This window comes from Aphanomyces invadans (genome assembly GCF_000520115.1).
Source record: "Aphanomyces invadans strain NJM9701 unplaced genomic scaffold supercont1.82, whole genome shotgun sequence".
Taxonomy (NCBI): domain Eukaryota; phylum Oomycota; class Saprolegniomycetes; order Saprolegniales; family Verrucalvaceae; genus Aphanomyces; species Aphanomyces invadans.
Window position 1 is genome coordinate 17,279 of NW_008580227.1, and position 15,844 is coordinate 33,122.

At 55.7% G+C, this 15,844-nt stretch overlaps 7 protein-coding genes across 7 annotated transcripts; 2 read left to right on the forward strand and 5 right to left on the reverse strand.

Moving 5' to 3' along the window:
- Window positions 1-211: 211 nt before the first annotated feature.
- Window positions 212-1,177, reverse strand: H310_14696 (hypothetical protein; the record flags this gene model as incomplete). Its single annotated transcript, XM_008882600.1, has 2 exons — window positions 212-727; window positions 821-1,177. The coding sequence occupies 2 exons, from the start codon at window positions 1,175-1,177 to the stop codon at window positions 212-214; spliced, it is 873 nt and encodes a 290-aa protein (XP_008880822.1).
- An 814-nt stretch (window positions 1,178-1,991) lies between these two features.
- On the reverse strand, window positions 1,992-2,596 carry H310_14697 (hypothetical protein; the record flags this gene model as incomplete). Its single annotated transcript, XM_008882601.1, has 2 exons — window positions 1,992-2,185; window positions 2,443-2,596. 2 exons carry the CDS (start codon window positions 2,594-2,596, stop codon window positions 1,992-1,994), a joined length of 348 nt encoding a protein of 115 aa, XP_008880823.1.
- Window positions 2,597-3,345: 749 nt separating this feature from the next.
- Window positions 3,346-3,743, reverse strand: H310_14698 (hypothetical protein; the record flags this gene model as incomplete). The annotated part of the gene is made up of 2 exons (XM_008882602.1): window positions 3,346-3,494; window positions 3,542-3,743. The coding sequence occupies 2 exons, from the start codon at window positions 3,741-3,743 to the stop codon at window positions 3,346-3,348; spliced, it is 351 nt and encodes a 116-aa protein (XP_008880824.1).
- Window positions 3,744-4,329: 586 nt separating this feature from the next.
- Window positions 4,330-8,048, reverse strand: H310_14699 (hypothetical protein). Its single transcript, XM_008882603.1, has 17 exons — window positions 7,452-8,048; window positions 7,219-7,408; window positions 7,056-7,171; window positions 6,861-7,012; window positions 6,683-6,816; window positions 6,506-6,636; window positions 6,354-6,465; window positions 6,060-6,308; window positions 5,940-6,017; window positions 5,768-5,895; window positions 5,551-5,718; window positions 5,428-5,503; window positions 5,302-5,373; window positions 5,194-5,257; window positions 5,006-5,140; window positions 4,795-4,963; window positions 4,330-4,744 (listed from the first exon to the last, which is right to left on the reverse strand). Exons 1-17 carry the CDS (start codon window positions 8,000-8,002, stop codon window positions 4,672-4,674), a joined length of 2,598 nt encoding a protein of 865 aa, XP_008880825.1. The 5' UTR covers window positions 8,003-8,048; the 3' UTR covers window positions 4,330-4,671.
- Window positions 8,049-8,056: 8 nt separating this feature from the next.
- On the forward strand, window positions 8,057-10,147 carry H310_14700 (hypothetical protein). Its single transcript, XM_008882604.1, has 2 exons — window positions 8,057-8,576; window positions 8,620-10,147. The coding sequence occupies exons 1-2, from the start codon at window positions 8,085-8,087 to the stop codon at window positions 10,096-10,098; spliced, it is 1,971 nt and encodes a 656-aa protein (XP_008880826.1). The 5' UTR covers window positions 8,057-8,084; the 3' UTR covers window positions 10,099-10,147.
- A 294-nt stretch (window positions 10,148-10,441) lies between these two features.
- Window positions 10,442-13,073, reverse strand: H310_14701 (TKL protein kinase). Its single transcript, XM_008882605.1, has 14 exons — window positions 13,024-13,073; window positions 12,892-12,975; window positions 12,748-12,846; window positions 12,603-12,704; window positions 12,465-12,563; window positions 12,322-12,414; window positions 12,234-12,269; window positions 12,086-12,184; window positions 11,943-12,041; window positions 11,797-11,895; window positions 11,653-11,751; window positions 11,511-11,603; window positions 11,306-11,466; window positions 10,442-11,253 (listed from the first exon to the last, which is right to left on the reverse strand). The coding sequence occupies exons 1-14, from the start codon at window positions 13,066-13,068 to the stop codon at window positions 10,536-10,538; spliced, it is 1,926 nt and encodes a 641-aa protein (XP_008880827.1). The 5' UTR covers window positions 13,069-13,073; the 3' UTR covers window positions 10,442-10,535.
- Window positions 13,074-13,145: 72 nt separating this feature from the next.
- H310_14702 (hypothetical protein) lies at window positions 13,146-15,727 on the forward strand (the record flags this gene model as incomplete). The annotated part of the gene is made up of 2 exons (XM_008882606.1): window positions 13,146-15,670; window positions 15,697-15,727. The coding sequence occupies 2 exons, from the start codon at window positions 13,146-13,148 to the stop codon at window positions 15,725-15,727; spliced, it is 2,556 nt and encodes an 851-aa protein (XP_008880828.1).
- Between the last annotated feature and the right edge of the window lie 117 nt (window positions 15,728-15,844).

A 15,844-nucleotide genomic window follows, 5' to 3' on the forward strand; every position in this document is an offset into this window, starting at 1 on the left:
TCCATTTTGCAATCGGAGCACATTTCGCCAATTCCACCATGGTCCAGGCAAAGAATACCAAGTGCAGCACACGGTTCCTTACGCGGTCGTTCCTTTCGCTGCGGGCGACTCGACATGGACGTAGCCGTCGTGGAGCAAGCGCAGCGGATGGATGTGGTGGCGAACGAACCCGACGAACCAGACGGCACCCAGGACAAGTAAATGGCCGCAATCACGATCGACACCAAAAAATCGGTGCTGGCCGATCCTTGGTGGATGATCGTAAAGATGGCACAAGGCGCGCCATGCAATAGATGAACGAGTGGAAGCTCGCCAAGAGGCCGACGATTAACAGCCAAGAGAACCCCGATGTGACGCTGTTGTCGCCAAAGACGGTCTTGTATCCGTCCAAGAGCGGCGACACCGATGCAAAGATGGCCGCAGCCCCAGGCGCGATGGCCGTGTTGAAGAAGGACGTTGCAAATGCCAGGACAAGCAACGTAGCGATGGACGAAAGGAGACCTTTCGGCATGTTCACGTGCAGGTCGATCGTGTCTTCGATAGCAAGCGGCAGCTCTTCAATTCCAAGGAAGAACCACATTGCGAACGAGAACCCGTTGACAAGGCCAGGCGCGTTGTCTTTCCACTCCCAGTCCTGTTGCTTCACCCACAAGCCGTAGTCGACTTTAGAGATCGCGCCCATGTAAAACAAAAGGAGGATCTCGACTGACAGCACTGTCTTGGCGACCTAGACGCGGAACGACAGCGCCACACCGCTGAAGTTGAGCACGGTAAACAAGACGTAGAACATAACCCACCAGATTGGGCCCTTGCCTTCTACCTGGCGCAGGAGTTGGTTCATGTACGACCCGATGCCTATGGAAATCACCGCGACCGTCACCACCACCTTGAGCACTTCGGCCAGCCCAGCAAAGTATGCCGCGGTCGACCCCAACGCGCGGTGGGCAAATGCATATGGCCCACCACCACAAGGATTGGACGTCGACAGCTCGGTGATCGAGAACGACAGGAGTATGTACAGCGCCGACGCAATCACGAGGTTGACAACCAGGCCAAGAAACCCAGCCGACAGCGCGGTTTGCCACCCAAAAGAGTCGCCACTGATGACGGCGCCGACACCAAGGGCCCAGAGATGCGGTGCGCGGGCGATGCGATGGTCTTGTGCAGTGTCCGTCATGTTCGCGACGGCGGTCGAATTGCCGAATGCGTTGTCCTCTCTACGATCCTCCACAATGCATGCAAAAAATATGTTTCTTCACGGCCAATCAGATATCAACACGCCACCTCGTAACTAAATACGCGTCATGACAATATACCCCTGAAAAATAATTACGTGCAACTGTCTCCTAATGCGGGGGAAAACTGTTATATTAAAATTCCAGAAGTATGGTCGAGTACCACGGGGGAAGGATTTCCGTCGTTCCCTGCAGCCCGACGCGAGCCGTCCTGGGGGTCGTGCGCTTGCTCGTTCCGTGCTTGCCCCGAAGGTGAGACAGACTTATGTGATGCTACCGTCACCTTCAAGTGATTATACCAAGTATACATTATACACGACTCTCCCCTTCAGGTCTGCTTCGCATCTCTGAAACTATTCCTACTCGATTCCATTTATGCACGATATACTTCCTCCGTTCCAAAAAGGTGGAGACAGCTCATTTTGCCTGTTTTTAATTTTAATATTTGGATACTCGAAACATATCAAAACTGTGTTTTTATTCAATTTTGTACTTTCACGACAAAGGTAAACATGGTGTGATTCATTCTTAGGCGTCGGCTTCAGTGCCCATATCATCAACCATTGTGCAGAGTTTATCAAAATTGGACAAATTGATCGAACCCTTTAGCGAACACGTCGCAAGCACACTCGATAGGTTACCTTCTCTACGCTCAAAGTCTATTCGTCTATTCATGGCTTCGATGGCAGAAACTAATTCTGGGTCACATTCCAAGCGGGGGCTCACGGGTCAATGCCTGGCTAGGTTGTCCTGATGTTACTGGGGCAATTTGTACAAGTTGTCCACGTCCATCGTCAACGACTCCTCCATGATCTTTTGGAGGGTCATGAAGGTCTTGTCCAGCACACGAAAATCAAGCTCGTCGAATGCACATTGAACCGCCTCGATCAGCTCGTCAATGTCAGTGACAACCTGTCGGTGCTGCAGTGCTTGAATAGAGTTAAAAAACCCTAAGTCCAGAACATTGAAATCCGGGCATGGGGGGCTGACTAACCTGTTGGATCTGCCATCCGTCGGAACAACCCGCAGCGGCCACGGCACGAACGTCCACACCAACGTGTGGTCGAGCATTGTCCTGCTGAATGAAAATAGGCTTGTCACGACCGGGCCACAAACGCTAGATGTTCGGGATGACAAGCACCAACAGGAAGTCCCGATAGATTGGCTTGGTCACAGTAATTGGTGATGTGACAATAGTACCACGCACTCGATTCTTGCTTGTTCTTCGTGTAGGCATCTTGGTGACGAACGGCCACATCCCGATCTTGCCGTCCCATATCGTTTTCCTTGCGCTGTCGTACCGAGAGCGGGCCATCGCCGTTAGAAACATGGCCTTGACGATACGCCGTTTGAACGAACATTTGCGCACGAGTATGGGCTCGTCGTGCCAGAGGTAGTAGCGACGGTTGACCAACGTGACGTAAAACCATTTCTCGTCTATGTGGACGCAATCCAGCATGTCATGCCAGAGGCTGTTGTGTTCGAGCCTCGCGAAGAAAAAAACGAGCAAAAACAACGCGGGCAGCATTGTGTGCATCGGTAGCAAGGACTTAATACGACTGGTTCGTCGTTTCAGTTTATTGTACTTAAGAAGCCGCCAGAGAGTAGTTTTGTGGATGCCGCTGTCAGATGCTAACATCGCTAGAGACCTGCGCAAGTGAAGTGCGACGTTCTTGATTGCTGCCTCTAGTTCTGCCAACGTGCGTGCAGGCGGCCTGCCCGAACGTCCTTTCTTCCGGCGAGCAACGTTAGCAAGCCCCGAAACCCCGATTGCGGAGTGAATGTGTCCCGACAGAGCTTGAAACGGTGGGCAGTGCTTGTTCAACAAGCTGAGACAAACTGCGGCCGAATCAGTCACGCTGAGAAGCACCAGGAAATAAATTGCCTGAGTCGTGTTCCGAGTTGCAAGCAAGGTAAGCAGCCAAAGCGAGGATACAGCATGTCTCCGTTTTCAAAGGGTTCGCATAGTTGTGCTTTGGGTCACTCCGTTTTGTCCCGCCCTGGTCGGTTTTTGACTTGAATAATGTCACGCCGATGGAGTCTTCTTCGTCAGAAAGGTGATCAATGCGTAGTGTTGAAGTTGATTTTGAATGGCACATGAGGTTCCAGGTCACGTTAGGAAGAGGTGCGTGAAGCCGGCGTCAAGCTTCTTGCGATTTTGCTTGCAGAGTTCAACGTATTGGAGGTATCGGAGGGGCTGCTTTCCACAAGCCTTGATCGATCCGGCCTGGGCCTCGCTCGCGCACAGCCTGAGGATACCTATTTGAAGGACATGATTGCCTTCGTCACAACATATTCTCTCGCACCTTCAAAAATAGCAGTAACATCAGAGGCATATCCCGCAGGAAGAGGTACCTTGTGTCTTTCGTAGTAGTCCTTGATCGCCGAACGATAACCTGAAAGGGTTTGAAGTGAAACCTTGGCAATCTTGTACTTGTAAAGGACAAATTCGGTGAAGTTTGCGTAGTCAAAGATGACAAGGTTGATTGTGCCGTCGGTGTTCACCATGTGTGAGCGGCCGGACTCTCGAAGTCAAGCCACGATCTGGTTAACCCCACTGCGATAGCCCTTCTTCGAGCTCATAGCGAGGCGGTTGTCTCGCAGGTCCTGTACTGCTGGCGGGACGTGTTGGTTTCCGAAGGGTCATGTGTTGCATCTTCCATACTTGGGTCTTTGTTGCCAATCAATGGGTACAGGATTTCCGTCCGACGTTTTGTGTAAGTTGGACTTTTTAATCCTCGACTTGCATTTTGTATTGAAAATGCATCCAAATGATAAAAAAAGTCGGGCGCTTCGTCCGACGATTACTTATTTACATATGACCTTGTGTCACAAGATTTTTTCAACACAGAAATCCCCTGTGGGAACTGATGAAACTTTCACCGGGAAAGTTCACAAGAAATATCTTGTAGCAAAATCAACCTAATGAGAGTTAAACGCTTCAAATGACTTCATGGCCTTTTCAACTCTCTCGCGTTCCTCCCGATCTTTCATCGTGACGGCGAACGAAAGTACGCGAATGTTCATCCAGCATCTTCAGACCGGTGTCTGTCGGCGCACAACTCGAGCTCTACGTTGAATCGAGCGAATAGGGCAATATAGTATGGTGCGGTTCGTGTTGACAGCGATGGTGACTATTATCTCTACAGGCGGCGCTGTAGGATGGCCTTGGATCGCCCCAGCAACTTTCATTTCATTGTGATCAAAGCAGAGTTGCAGTTGTCTTTGGCGAAATGTTCGCTCCACACCTCTCGAGATCGTCGAAAATTCGTTTGGCCCAAGCTTGGTTACTTTTGAGCAAAGTGATGAAGACGACTCGTACGGGTAAAAGCCATCATCGTTGGTCTACTCCAAACCGCACCATACTCTATGCCCTCTCCCGAGAGTTTCCACCAGCCTTTCGTAACATTCGCTCCACAGCCAACGAGGCCGACAGCTACATCAAAGCAAACATGGATTCATCAATGGGGGCGGGAACAGGGGGGAGTTGGGGCTTCGGTCTCTCCATTCTAACGGAACTCATTGATACGGCGATCGATCGCTGCAAGAAATATCTTACACAGGCGCGGCAACTTGCTCATCATGTGGTTGGTGGTCGGGAAAATGGTCCACATGGAGACTGTTGAACCACTTGTCACGCAGCGCTTGCATGTCTCGGTCAATGTGCTCGAGGTCGTGTTTGTATTCTCGAACTTGGGCCTTGTACATCTCGAGCTCGTTCTCCATGCCTACGACTGCGCGTGAGGACGCGAAATTGACGGCAGCGAGACCTTTCATTTGCGCCTGCTTCTTCTTGAGGTTTTCTTGATACACGACGAGCTGCTCAGCCACTTCGGGTCCGGGCTGCCGCGCCAAGACGTTCTTGAGCTCGACGTACAGCTTTTCCTTTTCCACAATCAGCAAATCTAACCATGGCACGATCAGCAGCAGCAGCAGCAGCACCGGCGACGCGAACCACCTTTCATGCACGCTTCTTCGCACTTTTTGATCGTTTTCTTCTGCAGCGCATGAATCTTTCGAATCTAGTCGAGTTGTGTCAGCACGGCGTCCCTCGACTTCGCCGCACCATGTCGAGTCGTTTTGGATCGCTGCCTTCCAACTTGCGCCACCGATGGACGTTGAGGGGGTGGTCCAGCTCCTACCCACATTCCGCTCGTCGGCCATCCTCGCGTCGACGATGGTCGTCGCGCACCTCCGACAGCGCCTTGATCTTCGTTCGCTCTTGGAGCAGGTCTCCCTCCAAACGTAGCAGCTCGGCCTTCAGGTCCCTATCCACCACCATCTTCCCGTCACAGTGGCTGGATTCGATACGAACCCCGTGCACGCAATTTGGTTTTGCGTCTTCTTGAACTCGTCCACAAGATCCTGAACCCTCTTCTCCAACTGGTCGACCTCCTTGACGCGCTCCTCGTACTGCACTTGACCGATGCTCAATGTCGACTTTTGGATCTTGATCTTTTCGTAAAGCGCTTTCAGCTCCTCGCTACGTCCGGCCGTCAGGCCACAGGACTCTGTGAACGCGGATCGCATACTTGCGAAGGATCCACTGTGCCCGCAGGTTGTCTCGATCGTTGACGACTGCGTTGAATTCCTTCACCTGGCGCTGCTTCTCATCGTCCGCCTCTTGAATGATCGACGCGAGTTTCGAGATTTCTTGCTCCTACACATGTCGCCTCAATCGTCCGTTCGCTTGGTGCTGCCTACTTGGTTGGCGATGATCTGTTCGGAGCTCTGGATCTGCTTCTTGATCCGCGTCAGTTCGGCTTTGAGTGTTTCTTTCTCCTACGCGCCGTCGTGAGGACCGATCCAAGCGCCGACGCCAACCTTGTCGACTTTGTGGTGGTCAAAGTGCTCCTTCACGAGGCAATGGTCCTTGGTCGTAATCTCTTCCTTGAGCTGCTCGATTTGGTGGTTCATGATCTTGAACTTGCGCTTCATGTCGGCAATCTCTTCTTGCGACTCAATCAAGCTCTTGCTGTACAGGTTGCGGTCGCTGCGAACGGCCTCGTACAAGTTTTGTTGTTGCTTGAGCCGGGTTTCTCCTTCCGCGATTTTGTCTTGCAGCGACGTCACCTGCTCCATTCGTTGGCGCAGTCGCAGCAACGAGGGAGGACGTACTTGGAGGTCCTGAAGCTTGGCTTCCTCGACTGCTGCGCGATACTTTCGATGGGCCACCTCGGCCTCCTTGTCGTACCGATCCCGCTCCGACACGAGCTGCTGGACCATGTCCCTGTGACGTCGTCAGTGGTCACGCTGCACCAACTCTGTACCGCTGCTGTTTGACGCTTTGGCGGTATCCATTGATTTCGTTTTCCAGGTTCTTTGTCGTGTTTTCTTGGATTTTGGTCAAGTCGTGGGTCCCCTGGGCGGTGTCGGCCGCGCGCACGAGCATTTTGTTGACCTGGGGACAGGCACGTCAGAGAGGCCACGGGATCACCACGTCCAACCAGCTCACGCTGACGCAACAAATCGTCGAGGGTCTTCCTCATCGCTTCGCCATGCTTTCGCTCGACTTCGATCGTGACGTTGACCAGTTCGTTTAACGCGACCTTGTACTCGTCCTTCGTGGCATCGATCTTGTCTGGACGACCGTGTCAAGGCAAAGTGGACTGGCGCGTGTACTACCTTTGGCTTGGTTGACTTGACCGATCTTTTCCTTGGTAAGACCCACGAGTTGCTCGATCTTGGCGCAGTCCTTCTCGATCTTGGCCACGATCTCTTCCTTCGCCCGAATCTCCGCTTCCGTTTGGGTGTTTTCTTTCTGCAACTCGACATTTCTACGGCCCTCCCATCACTCGACGGCCAGACATGGCCGCGTACTTTTGCCATTGGGTTTCCATTGCTTCTGTGAACTGATGGGTCGTTCGAAACAGAACGTCGTATTGCTTGAGGTACTTTTCCATGCGCGTCTTGGCTTCCCGCAGCGTCGCTTCTTTCTGCGTCGTCCTGTCAGCCATGTGTACAAAGGAATCAGCGGTCGCACCTGCTTCAACATGGCGTCGCCGACCTTAACCGCCTCCGCCTTGCGTTTCCACTCCGCGTTCAACGTCTCCGCTTCGTGTTTGAGGGTTTTGAGCGACTTTTCCAGCATCACTTTGCGTCGGGTCTCCTTGTCCGCCATCGACCGCTTCTCCTGGACCTCGTTCGACACGTTTGCGAGCTCCTCCTCGAGTCTGCCATGTCTCCTTGTGAAGCACGCAGAACGCAAATTTGTACCTGAGCTGCTCGTCTTCGGCCTCAGTGACCAGCGCTTGCAGCGACGCCACCTCCATTCGAATCTGCGCCAAGTCGTTCGTCTTGGTCTCGACTTCCCTGGCGCTGTCCGCGCGCTGCCGCTTGAGTTTCGCCATCATTTCCTCCTGCGCTTCGCTCCACCCCGACCCGTTCTTGAGCTGCTCCTCCAGCATCGCAATGTTGGTCCGGAGTTCGTTCAGCTTGGCCTGTTTCTCCGTCTCGAGCTTGTGCGAGTTGGCCACTTGGCTCCACATGACTTCGATGTCGACCTGCACCTTCTTCTTGTAGTTGTACGCCTCCATCTCCTCCTCCTTTTCTCGCGCATACTTGTCTTGGTTCGTTCCTATCTCCCCGATGATCTCGCGTGTCCGACGGAGTAGCCGCTGCTCGCTCTCTTGCGACTTGACCAGGGCATTCAGCATCTTCTCCACTTCCTGGCGGAACAGTCCCATTTCCTCCGGGATTGTCGGCAAGAATGCTGCCATCTCGGCGCAATAACGACTCGCGGCCTCGCCAGCCGCCTCGTCGCTCATGCTGCTGCCCAGGGCGCCTTCAACGATCGGTTACACGACCGTTGCGACTGCTACCGTTTCCATTCTGGTCGATCGTGTGGCCATGTGGAGCTGCGTCACTTGCAGCGCCTCCAACGAGGCACCTGCTTTGACATGCACGCGATGCGGCAACCACCGGAGTGGGACACAAGATGCAGCACTTCCAAACACGTCGTTCCATGGAGCTCTGCAGCCACACGACGTGAGCGCGACCCGCGCGTTGCTGTTGGAAGTCGTGAAGGCTGGCGATGTCGCAGCGTTGAGCACGCTCGTTGCCACTGTGTCAGCGTTTCCTCTGGTCCAGCCGTGGGACAAGGAGGGCACCGCGCTCGCAGTCGCCAGTCGGCACAACCACCTGCCTATGGTCTGGTACCTCGTTCGCACGATCGGGATGTCGCTGGCATCGAAAGTGAACGCATCCAACGACACTGCGCTACACGTGGCGTCCAGGGCGGGCCACTTGGAACTCGTGGGCGCGATCGCCCCATTCGTGGACGTGACAGCCACGAACTTCGACGGGAGAACGGCCACGGCCGAGGCTTGTGCAAACGACCAGGTAACCCCGTCCCCGCCGATGATGTCGCTCACTTGACCTGTAGGTGGCCATTGTGGAGTACTTGATCGATACGTTTCCGTCGTCCCATCTCGACTGGATGGACTTGATGTACGTGGCGGTCAATGCTCAAGCACTGCAAGTGCTTGCGTGGTTGCTGTCCCGTGCACCCGTCCAGATGCGAGACAGCAACTCGTTGTGGCAACGAGCTATCGATCTGAAGGATGAGAAGGTGTGTGTGCTGCTGCTCGAGCATGGACTCAGCTTGTCAGGGCTCGACGACGACAGACTTAGCTTCGTCCGAGGCCTTCGTCGTTCCAGTGCTGTTTCATCACAGCCCAACCCCCCTGTCGATACAACGAACAGTCCATTATTCACCGTGGGTGAGCGCATGCAACTGGCGTCAGCGGCGCCGCAACCCCCAAGCACAAACTCCAATAGTCCACCACGGACCACTGCCATCTCGCCGCTGCCGCCTCTGCGCCAAAGTCAATCTTCCACCGCCCAACAGAAGGACCAGTACGCAATCGGTCAGCACACGGACTGGGGCACCGTGTTGAAGCAGCACGTCGCCCGCGCCGACATGGACGCCGCCAAGAACTTTCACAAGGACCTGTTGCGACTCCAGAGATCAAACGGCAGTCGCACCCATGCTCTCGTGCGGTACGTTGGTACCGACGCGAGCGACGCCACTCTTTTGTTTGAACCGCCCGGCATTCCCCTCTCTCGCGCCCAAGATTCGCCCGTCCCCGACTTGTTTGCCAAATGCACTGGCAAGTCCTGGAGCGAAGGGAAGTACCTGTATGACATTGCCCAGGCCGTGGCATACCTGCACGAAAATGGCCGACCCCACGGCGCCATTTGTCCTGCAAACTGCTTTGTCGACCCCAAGAGCGGCAGTGGGAAACTTCTGGTTGTCTTCCAAGGGTCGACGCCGACTGCGCTCACGGCACCGGAGGCGCAGCACGGCAGCACGGTGGACCCTTTCGCCGCGGATGTCTACAGCCTTGGACGTGTGTTGATGTCCCAGCCAGGGCTGACGCAGGAAGCGTTGGACTTGGCGAACTGGATGACAACACCGCAACCGACCCACCGTCCCAAGATGGCCGACGTCGTCGCACACCCAGTGTGGTGGACTCTCAAGACCAAGCTCCAGTACATTCAAGCGATTGCGTCGTACAGCGCCGACCACCCCCGCGTCGCTCGGTGCAAGAACCTGCGGTGCCCCAACTGGCAGACCAAGTTGCCTCCCGTGGTGCTGGCGGGGACCAACCAGCATCGAACGTACAACCACACGGTGTATGCGCTGGTGCGATACATTCGCAACTTTAAGGAGCACGGCCGGGACCATTCCCCAGACATGTGGCAGGCTCTTCACGACGCTCTCGGTGCTGCGACACCCGTTGCGGACGTGTCGGACCTCGAGTTTCAAGAACAGTGCCTGGGAGGATTTGTCGCGCAAGCGTTTCCAACGCTCGTCCTGGACCTCTGGCGCGCCTTGGGAAACTTGGATGCACCAGCGTAGACTTCGTATCCATGGTGTAAAGATTCATCGATTCTATCGAGTTCGCCAACACTTGCCAAGGAAAAGAGTGTTCGCCGCCGTGGGCACTGCCGGGAATGGCCATCACAGCATGAATACTACTCTCCAGACTTGCCACGATTCCCGTGAATGGAGTAGAAGCAATACACCTGCTTCGCTAGCATCGACTTTGAATTGTCTGTGTCGCTACGATCCAGCGAGCCGCCGACCTTGTTCCCCACAGGCTACACCATCGCCCCCATCGTTTCAGAGACCAGAGTCCCATGTCGTTGGATGCGTCTCGAACACCACTGCTACTGCGTGCATTGGAGCGGGAGCCTCCAAATGGCGTAGTAGACTCAATGTTTAGTCATCGCCTCTCGCTACGCTAGGCCAACGGCGTGCGCTCTCGACTTTGCATGATCGAAACACCGAACGACTTACTCGACATCGTAGAGCCCAGAGCTGGTGTGGGTAGCTCCCTTGAACGTGTCGTCGGCACTTGGAGTGGGAAACCGCACGGCATGCACTGGCACTGGCACGTCGCGCCATTGCTTCTCCAGGATCTCGACGATGGTTTTGGCAGACGGCCGTTCGATTGGGTTGAACGCCAAGCAGCTGTCGACAAGCTCCTTGAACCAAAGCGGACTCGAGGAGCTGATGGACGGTCGGATCACTCCTTTGCGGATGCTGTCCGTGAGCGCCCATGGATCGAGCGACAGGTCCCAGTACGGCCGCTGCAACGTGTCGAGCTCAGTGAGAATGACCCCGAACGCGTACACGTCAGCTGCTGGAGACGTAGATTCCCCCAAGAGGATTTCCGGCGCAGTCCACAGCAGCTCCGCCATCGACATGTTCATGAGTCGCGTGTGCGCGCCGCCAAGATGCGCCACCTTCACGTGCTCGGTGGTGGACAGCAAGACGTGCTCCGACCTGAGGTCCCGGTGCACGAGGCCCTTTTCATGCAAGTCGAGGAGGGCATTCGCAAGAACCCATGCCACGTGGGGAGTCGTGAAGCCGGAAGTCGTGCAAGTCCCAGCCAGCTTCGTGTCCAAGTGTTGGCGAAGGTTGCCTTGGTCCATAAAGTCGACAACCAGGTGGGGGCGGTCAGCTTCGTCGGTCTTGCCGACAAGAGAAATCACGTAGGGGGAGTTGCCCCTACAATTGTCTCTCGCTTGTCAGTGTTGTGGCGGTGGCGCGATGGACTCACGAGGAAATGGCGTCCGCTTCGGCAAGAAGGGCGGGCGTGTCTTGGCGAGTCAAAGCCGACTTGATCGCAACGTCTTTGCCGCGATAGACTGCTCTTTCGACGACGAACTTGACACCGCCAAAGCCCAGTTTCTCCACCACGCGAATCGCCGACGGGTCGATCTACCGCACATCCGTGGAGTTGTTTGAAGACGAGACTCCCATACCGTGACGGGAGGTTGCGCCACGAAGGCATGCAAAATCGTGGCTTCATCTCGACGAAAGTACTTCATCGCCACAACAAGCGCAGTCTCGCCGTCCTAGCATCGAGCGAGTTAGTACTCTGGTCCATACCGCTCCGCGCCGAACCGCATTCCGTCTTGTTACGTCAGCTCGGGCATCGAGGAGCCTCTGAACGATGCGGCTGTGGCCGTGCTGGACGGCAAGCAACAACGGGGTGTTTTGATTCTTCAACACGTCATGAGGACATGATCCAGGCACGCTGTCATGTACCGAGTCGGTCGAGTTGATGTTGACGCCGTCTTGGAGCAGCATATCCACAATCGTGACGTCCCCATTCGACGCGGCAATCGTCAGCGCCGTGCCGCCACACTACCGCCAGCCACAAGTCATGAGTAGTCTCGGAACAAGTGCGGTACCCCGTTTGCCTTGTTGCCGTCGGCCTTGGCAATGAGGAGCATCCCAACCACCGATTCACGTCTCAAGAGCGCAGCAAGACACAACGGGAGAGTGCCGTCCTGGACAGATGTCAAACACAGACACCACAGGCGCCCAACCGTACAGGTCCAGCGTGGTTCACGTCGGCCTGCGCCTTGATCAGCCGCACAATCGTCGAAATGTCGTTGGCCTCGATCGCTTCCAGAAGGCTGCTTTGATGGGCCTACCCACAGCCTGTGAGATGAATGCCTCGTGCAAGAAGCAGCTCCTACCAGCGTCGTTCCGTGGTCGATCGGGGCTACCGAAGCCTACGAACCACACAAACCATGTGATTGGAAGAGTGGCATGGGATGGGTGGACCTCCGCAGGGGCTACCGAAGCAGCAGTCACGAGCAATGCCGCGATGGTTGCATGTTGTTTCTGGAGGGCCGCTTCGAGAGGCGATTTCCCATCCTACCCTCACACAGATGAAAATGGATGCACAAGCCGTCGTTCATCCGTACCGACGTGCAAAGAGTCGCATCCGCTTGGTACTGCAGCAGCAGACGGACCAACTCCTCGTTGCCACTGGACACGGCAATGTAGAGCGACGTCAATTGGGGCTACGAATTGGTCAAGTCAAAAACGAATGGCTCACAAACCCCTGTGATCCTGGCATTCGGGTCGGCGTTCTCTCGCAGCAGCACCTGCGCCACTTGAACGTGTTGGCCGACAACAGCAGCAAGGAGCGGTGTCCATCCGTTCTATGTTACGCTGTCAAGGAGGGGCCAGCTCTCCCAGACGCACGGTATCAGCTTGGTTCACGTTGGCGTTGTATTTGATGAGAAACTTGACGACATCGACGTGTCCGTTCTTGGAAGCCATGAAGAGCGGCGTCCGGCCATCCTAGACCGACACTTCATGTCGCGGTCGCGAAGACGAAGTTCGTACGTCCGAAGGTGCGTTCACATCGGCTCCCGAGCTCAGCAGCGAGCTCACTTGACCAATGTCTCCTTCTTCAGCGTAGTGGAGGAGCTATCCCAGAGTCGAGATCAAGACATCTCAAGCCGCCCATACACGCACCGCTTGCATGATCCAAATCGAATGTGGCATCCCGTACGTATTCATATCCGCGATGAAACGATGTTGGACTAAAAATACGACGAAACTACTGCCACAAGTGGGTCGAAGGCCCAAACGGAAACATGTCTGGGACCAACGACGACAGAGAGAGGCTCCTGGCGATGTACCGGCAGGCAGCGTCTGCGGCACCGGCAGGTTCAACCCCGGATACTGTGTTCCAGCTTCAGCAAATGTTGGCGGCTCGAACGACGGCGCCACCTGTGAGCCAAGGTGCGATGGCAATGTATCCCCACGTCATTGCTGATCCTGCGATAGCTGCGCCAGTCCAAGCACCCTGGCCTCCACAGCCCGCCATGCACGCGAGCGACCTGGAGATCCAACGGCTGCAGGCGCAAATCGCGCAGCTTCAAGCGAATCAGAGAGCTCAAGTCATTTCCCAAATGCTGGCCAGTCCTCCTGTCGCCCAATCGCCCACGCAACCCAGCTTGGACCTTCTCCGTGCGTTGTCAAGTCTTCAGCAAGCTCAAAGCCTTGTGCCAGCTCAGCCGTTGAGTGTCGAAGCTCAGCTAGCACAAATACTGGCACCCCAGCCCCCAGCCCAGCCTCAAGCCCAGCCCAACATGGAGGCACTTCTGGCACTTTTGGCAAGACAACAGACGCCAGGTGGTGTTCAGGCCGCACCTAGTGTGCAAGAGCAGCTGGCCTTGCTCCTCGCATCGCAAGCACCGACGCAACCCGTGGCCACTTCTCCGCCCAAACCCGAGCGATCTCCGAATCGAGTGTGCGTCCATTTCCTGTCCAACCACGGCTGCCGCAACGGCGACGCGTGCACGTTTCGACACGAAAAGCCCAATGGATCTCCATCGAATCCGTCGCCACCGTCAAAGGCCACGCTTCCCAAGAAACAAGTCAAACCGTTCGGAGGCAAGCCGAAAGACCCCATCATCTGCCCCTACTTTAACGCTCCTGGAGGGTGCAATTTCAAGGACAAGTGCAAGATGCTGCACGTAGTCGACGCCAAGGCCCAAGCCATTCGCGACGGTGAAATCGCCGCGTTTGCTGCGGCGCAGTCCAACCTCCGAGAGAATTTGAACAAGATTCGAGACGACATGAAGGCCAAGTACGACCAAGCAAACCGGTTGGATCTTGTCATTGTGATGGACTGCACCAGTTCGATGGGCCCGTGGATCAAGGCGGCCAAGGACGCAGTGACCACCATCATCACCAACATCCAGACCGACCACCCGAATGCAACTGTTCGCGTCGGGTTTGTCGGGTATCGCGACTACTCGTCGTACAGCTCTGCCCCGCTCCGAATCGAGACGATCTCACTGACGCCAAACACGGACGACGTTCACGCTTTCATCTCGCAGCTGACGGCGGGAGGCGGCCGTGGCAACTTTGCCGACATTCCAGGAGGCCTCGAGGTGGCTCTGGACATGCCTTGGGAGTGCGACGCAAAGGTGATTCTCCTCGTGGGAGATGCTCCTTGCCACGGAAAACTGTACCACGACAATTACCGTGGAGAGATGCACCCGTCGACGCCATGCATTCAAGAGCAAATGCGTACGATTGCCCGTCGCGGAATCGACTTTCGCATTATCGAGATTGCCCCCGAGAACACGGCGAAAATGGTCGCGATCCTGCAGGCCGAGTACATGTCAACGATGGCGAGCGATGGCCTCGAACGGTCGTTCGCGTCCGTGTCGCTGTCTGCCTCGGGCGACGTCGTCAAGTTTGGAGACATCGTCAAGAAGATCAGCAGTGATTCACTGCAGGCAAGCAAGTCGCGCAGTGTCATTTCGAGCGCCCGCAAGACGGTGGGGACGAAAAGCTCGGGCATACCCAGTCTCGTTCAGATTGGGGAAGACGACGACGAGGATGCAGATAGCGACTACGACAACTCGGCGGCGCCAAGCGGAGGGGCCGAGTGGGCTCCGCCGACAACGCTGACGCCCCTCAACTGGGCGGATGTCGCGGCGTGTCCGGAGATTGCCGCAGTCCGATACTGCGTTATGATTCGACTCGAATGCAACAACTTGGCAAAGCCCGTGACCATCACCACAAAACAAGCGACCAAAATCAAGCTGCTCACGACGCCGTTTGCGAAAGGAGCGATGCGCACTGCGCATGGGATGCAGGATACGACGTTGGGGCTGGACCTGATCGCCAAGTTTTACTTTGGAACGGCGGCAACGATGGACCACCACGTTCGGGAAGACGTCGAGATGCATGCGATCGCCAAGCGGTTGGCCACCGAGTTTTCCAAATCTCCATGTGTCGAGAATGGCGTGGATTTCATCTCGACGTGCTGGTACGAAGTCGCGGGCCGACCCCTCTTTACTGCCGAGCCACACATTCCAGGCGACTACAAAAAGTACAACAACAACAGTGGCTGGGTCGGAGACGCCATGGCGGACGACCAAGTCGTGACAGCTCAAGCGTTCTCGCACTTTTCGTTTGAACAGTCCAAGGGACAGCTCATGGTGGTGGACCTGCAAGGCGTCGGCTCGATCTTCACGGACCCCCAGATCCACTCGTTGAATGCAGCCAAGTACGGCCATGGCAACCTGGGCGAAGCCGGCATGGCGACCTTCTTTGCCACGCATCGATGCAACCGCATCTGCAACGCCCTCCGACTGACTCCGTACGACGGCACCGAGTTGCCGCCAGAGCCACCAACAGGAACGAATGTCGCACCTGACAAGATCATGACGTGCAGCTGTGGCATCTGCGGCGGCATCTTCACCATGTTCCATTCGGGCTTCATCGAGGAAGTCAAGAATTACACGGATGTGAGCTGTCCTCCATGCAAGGTGCA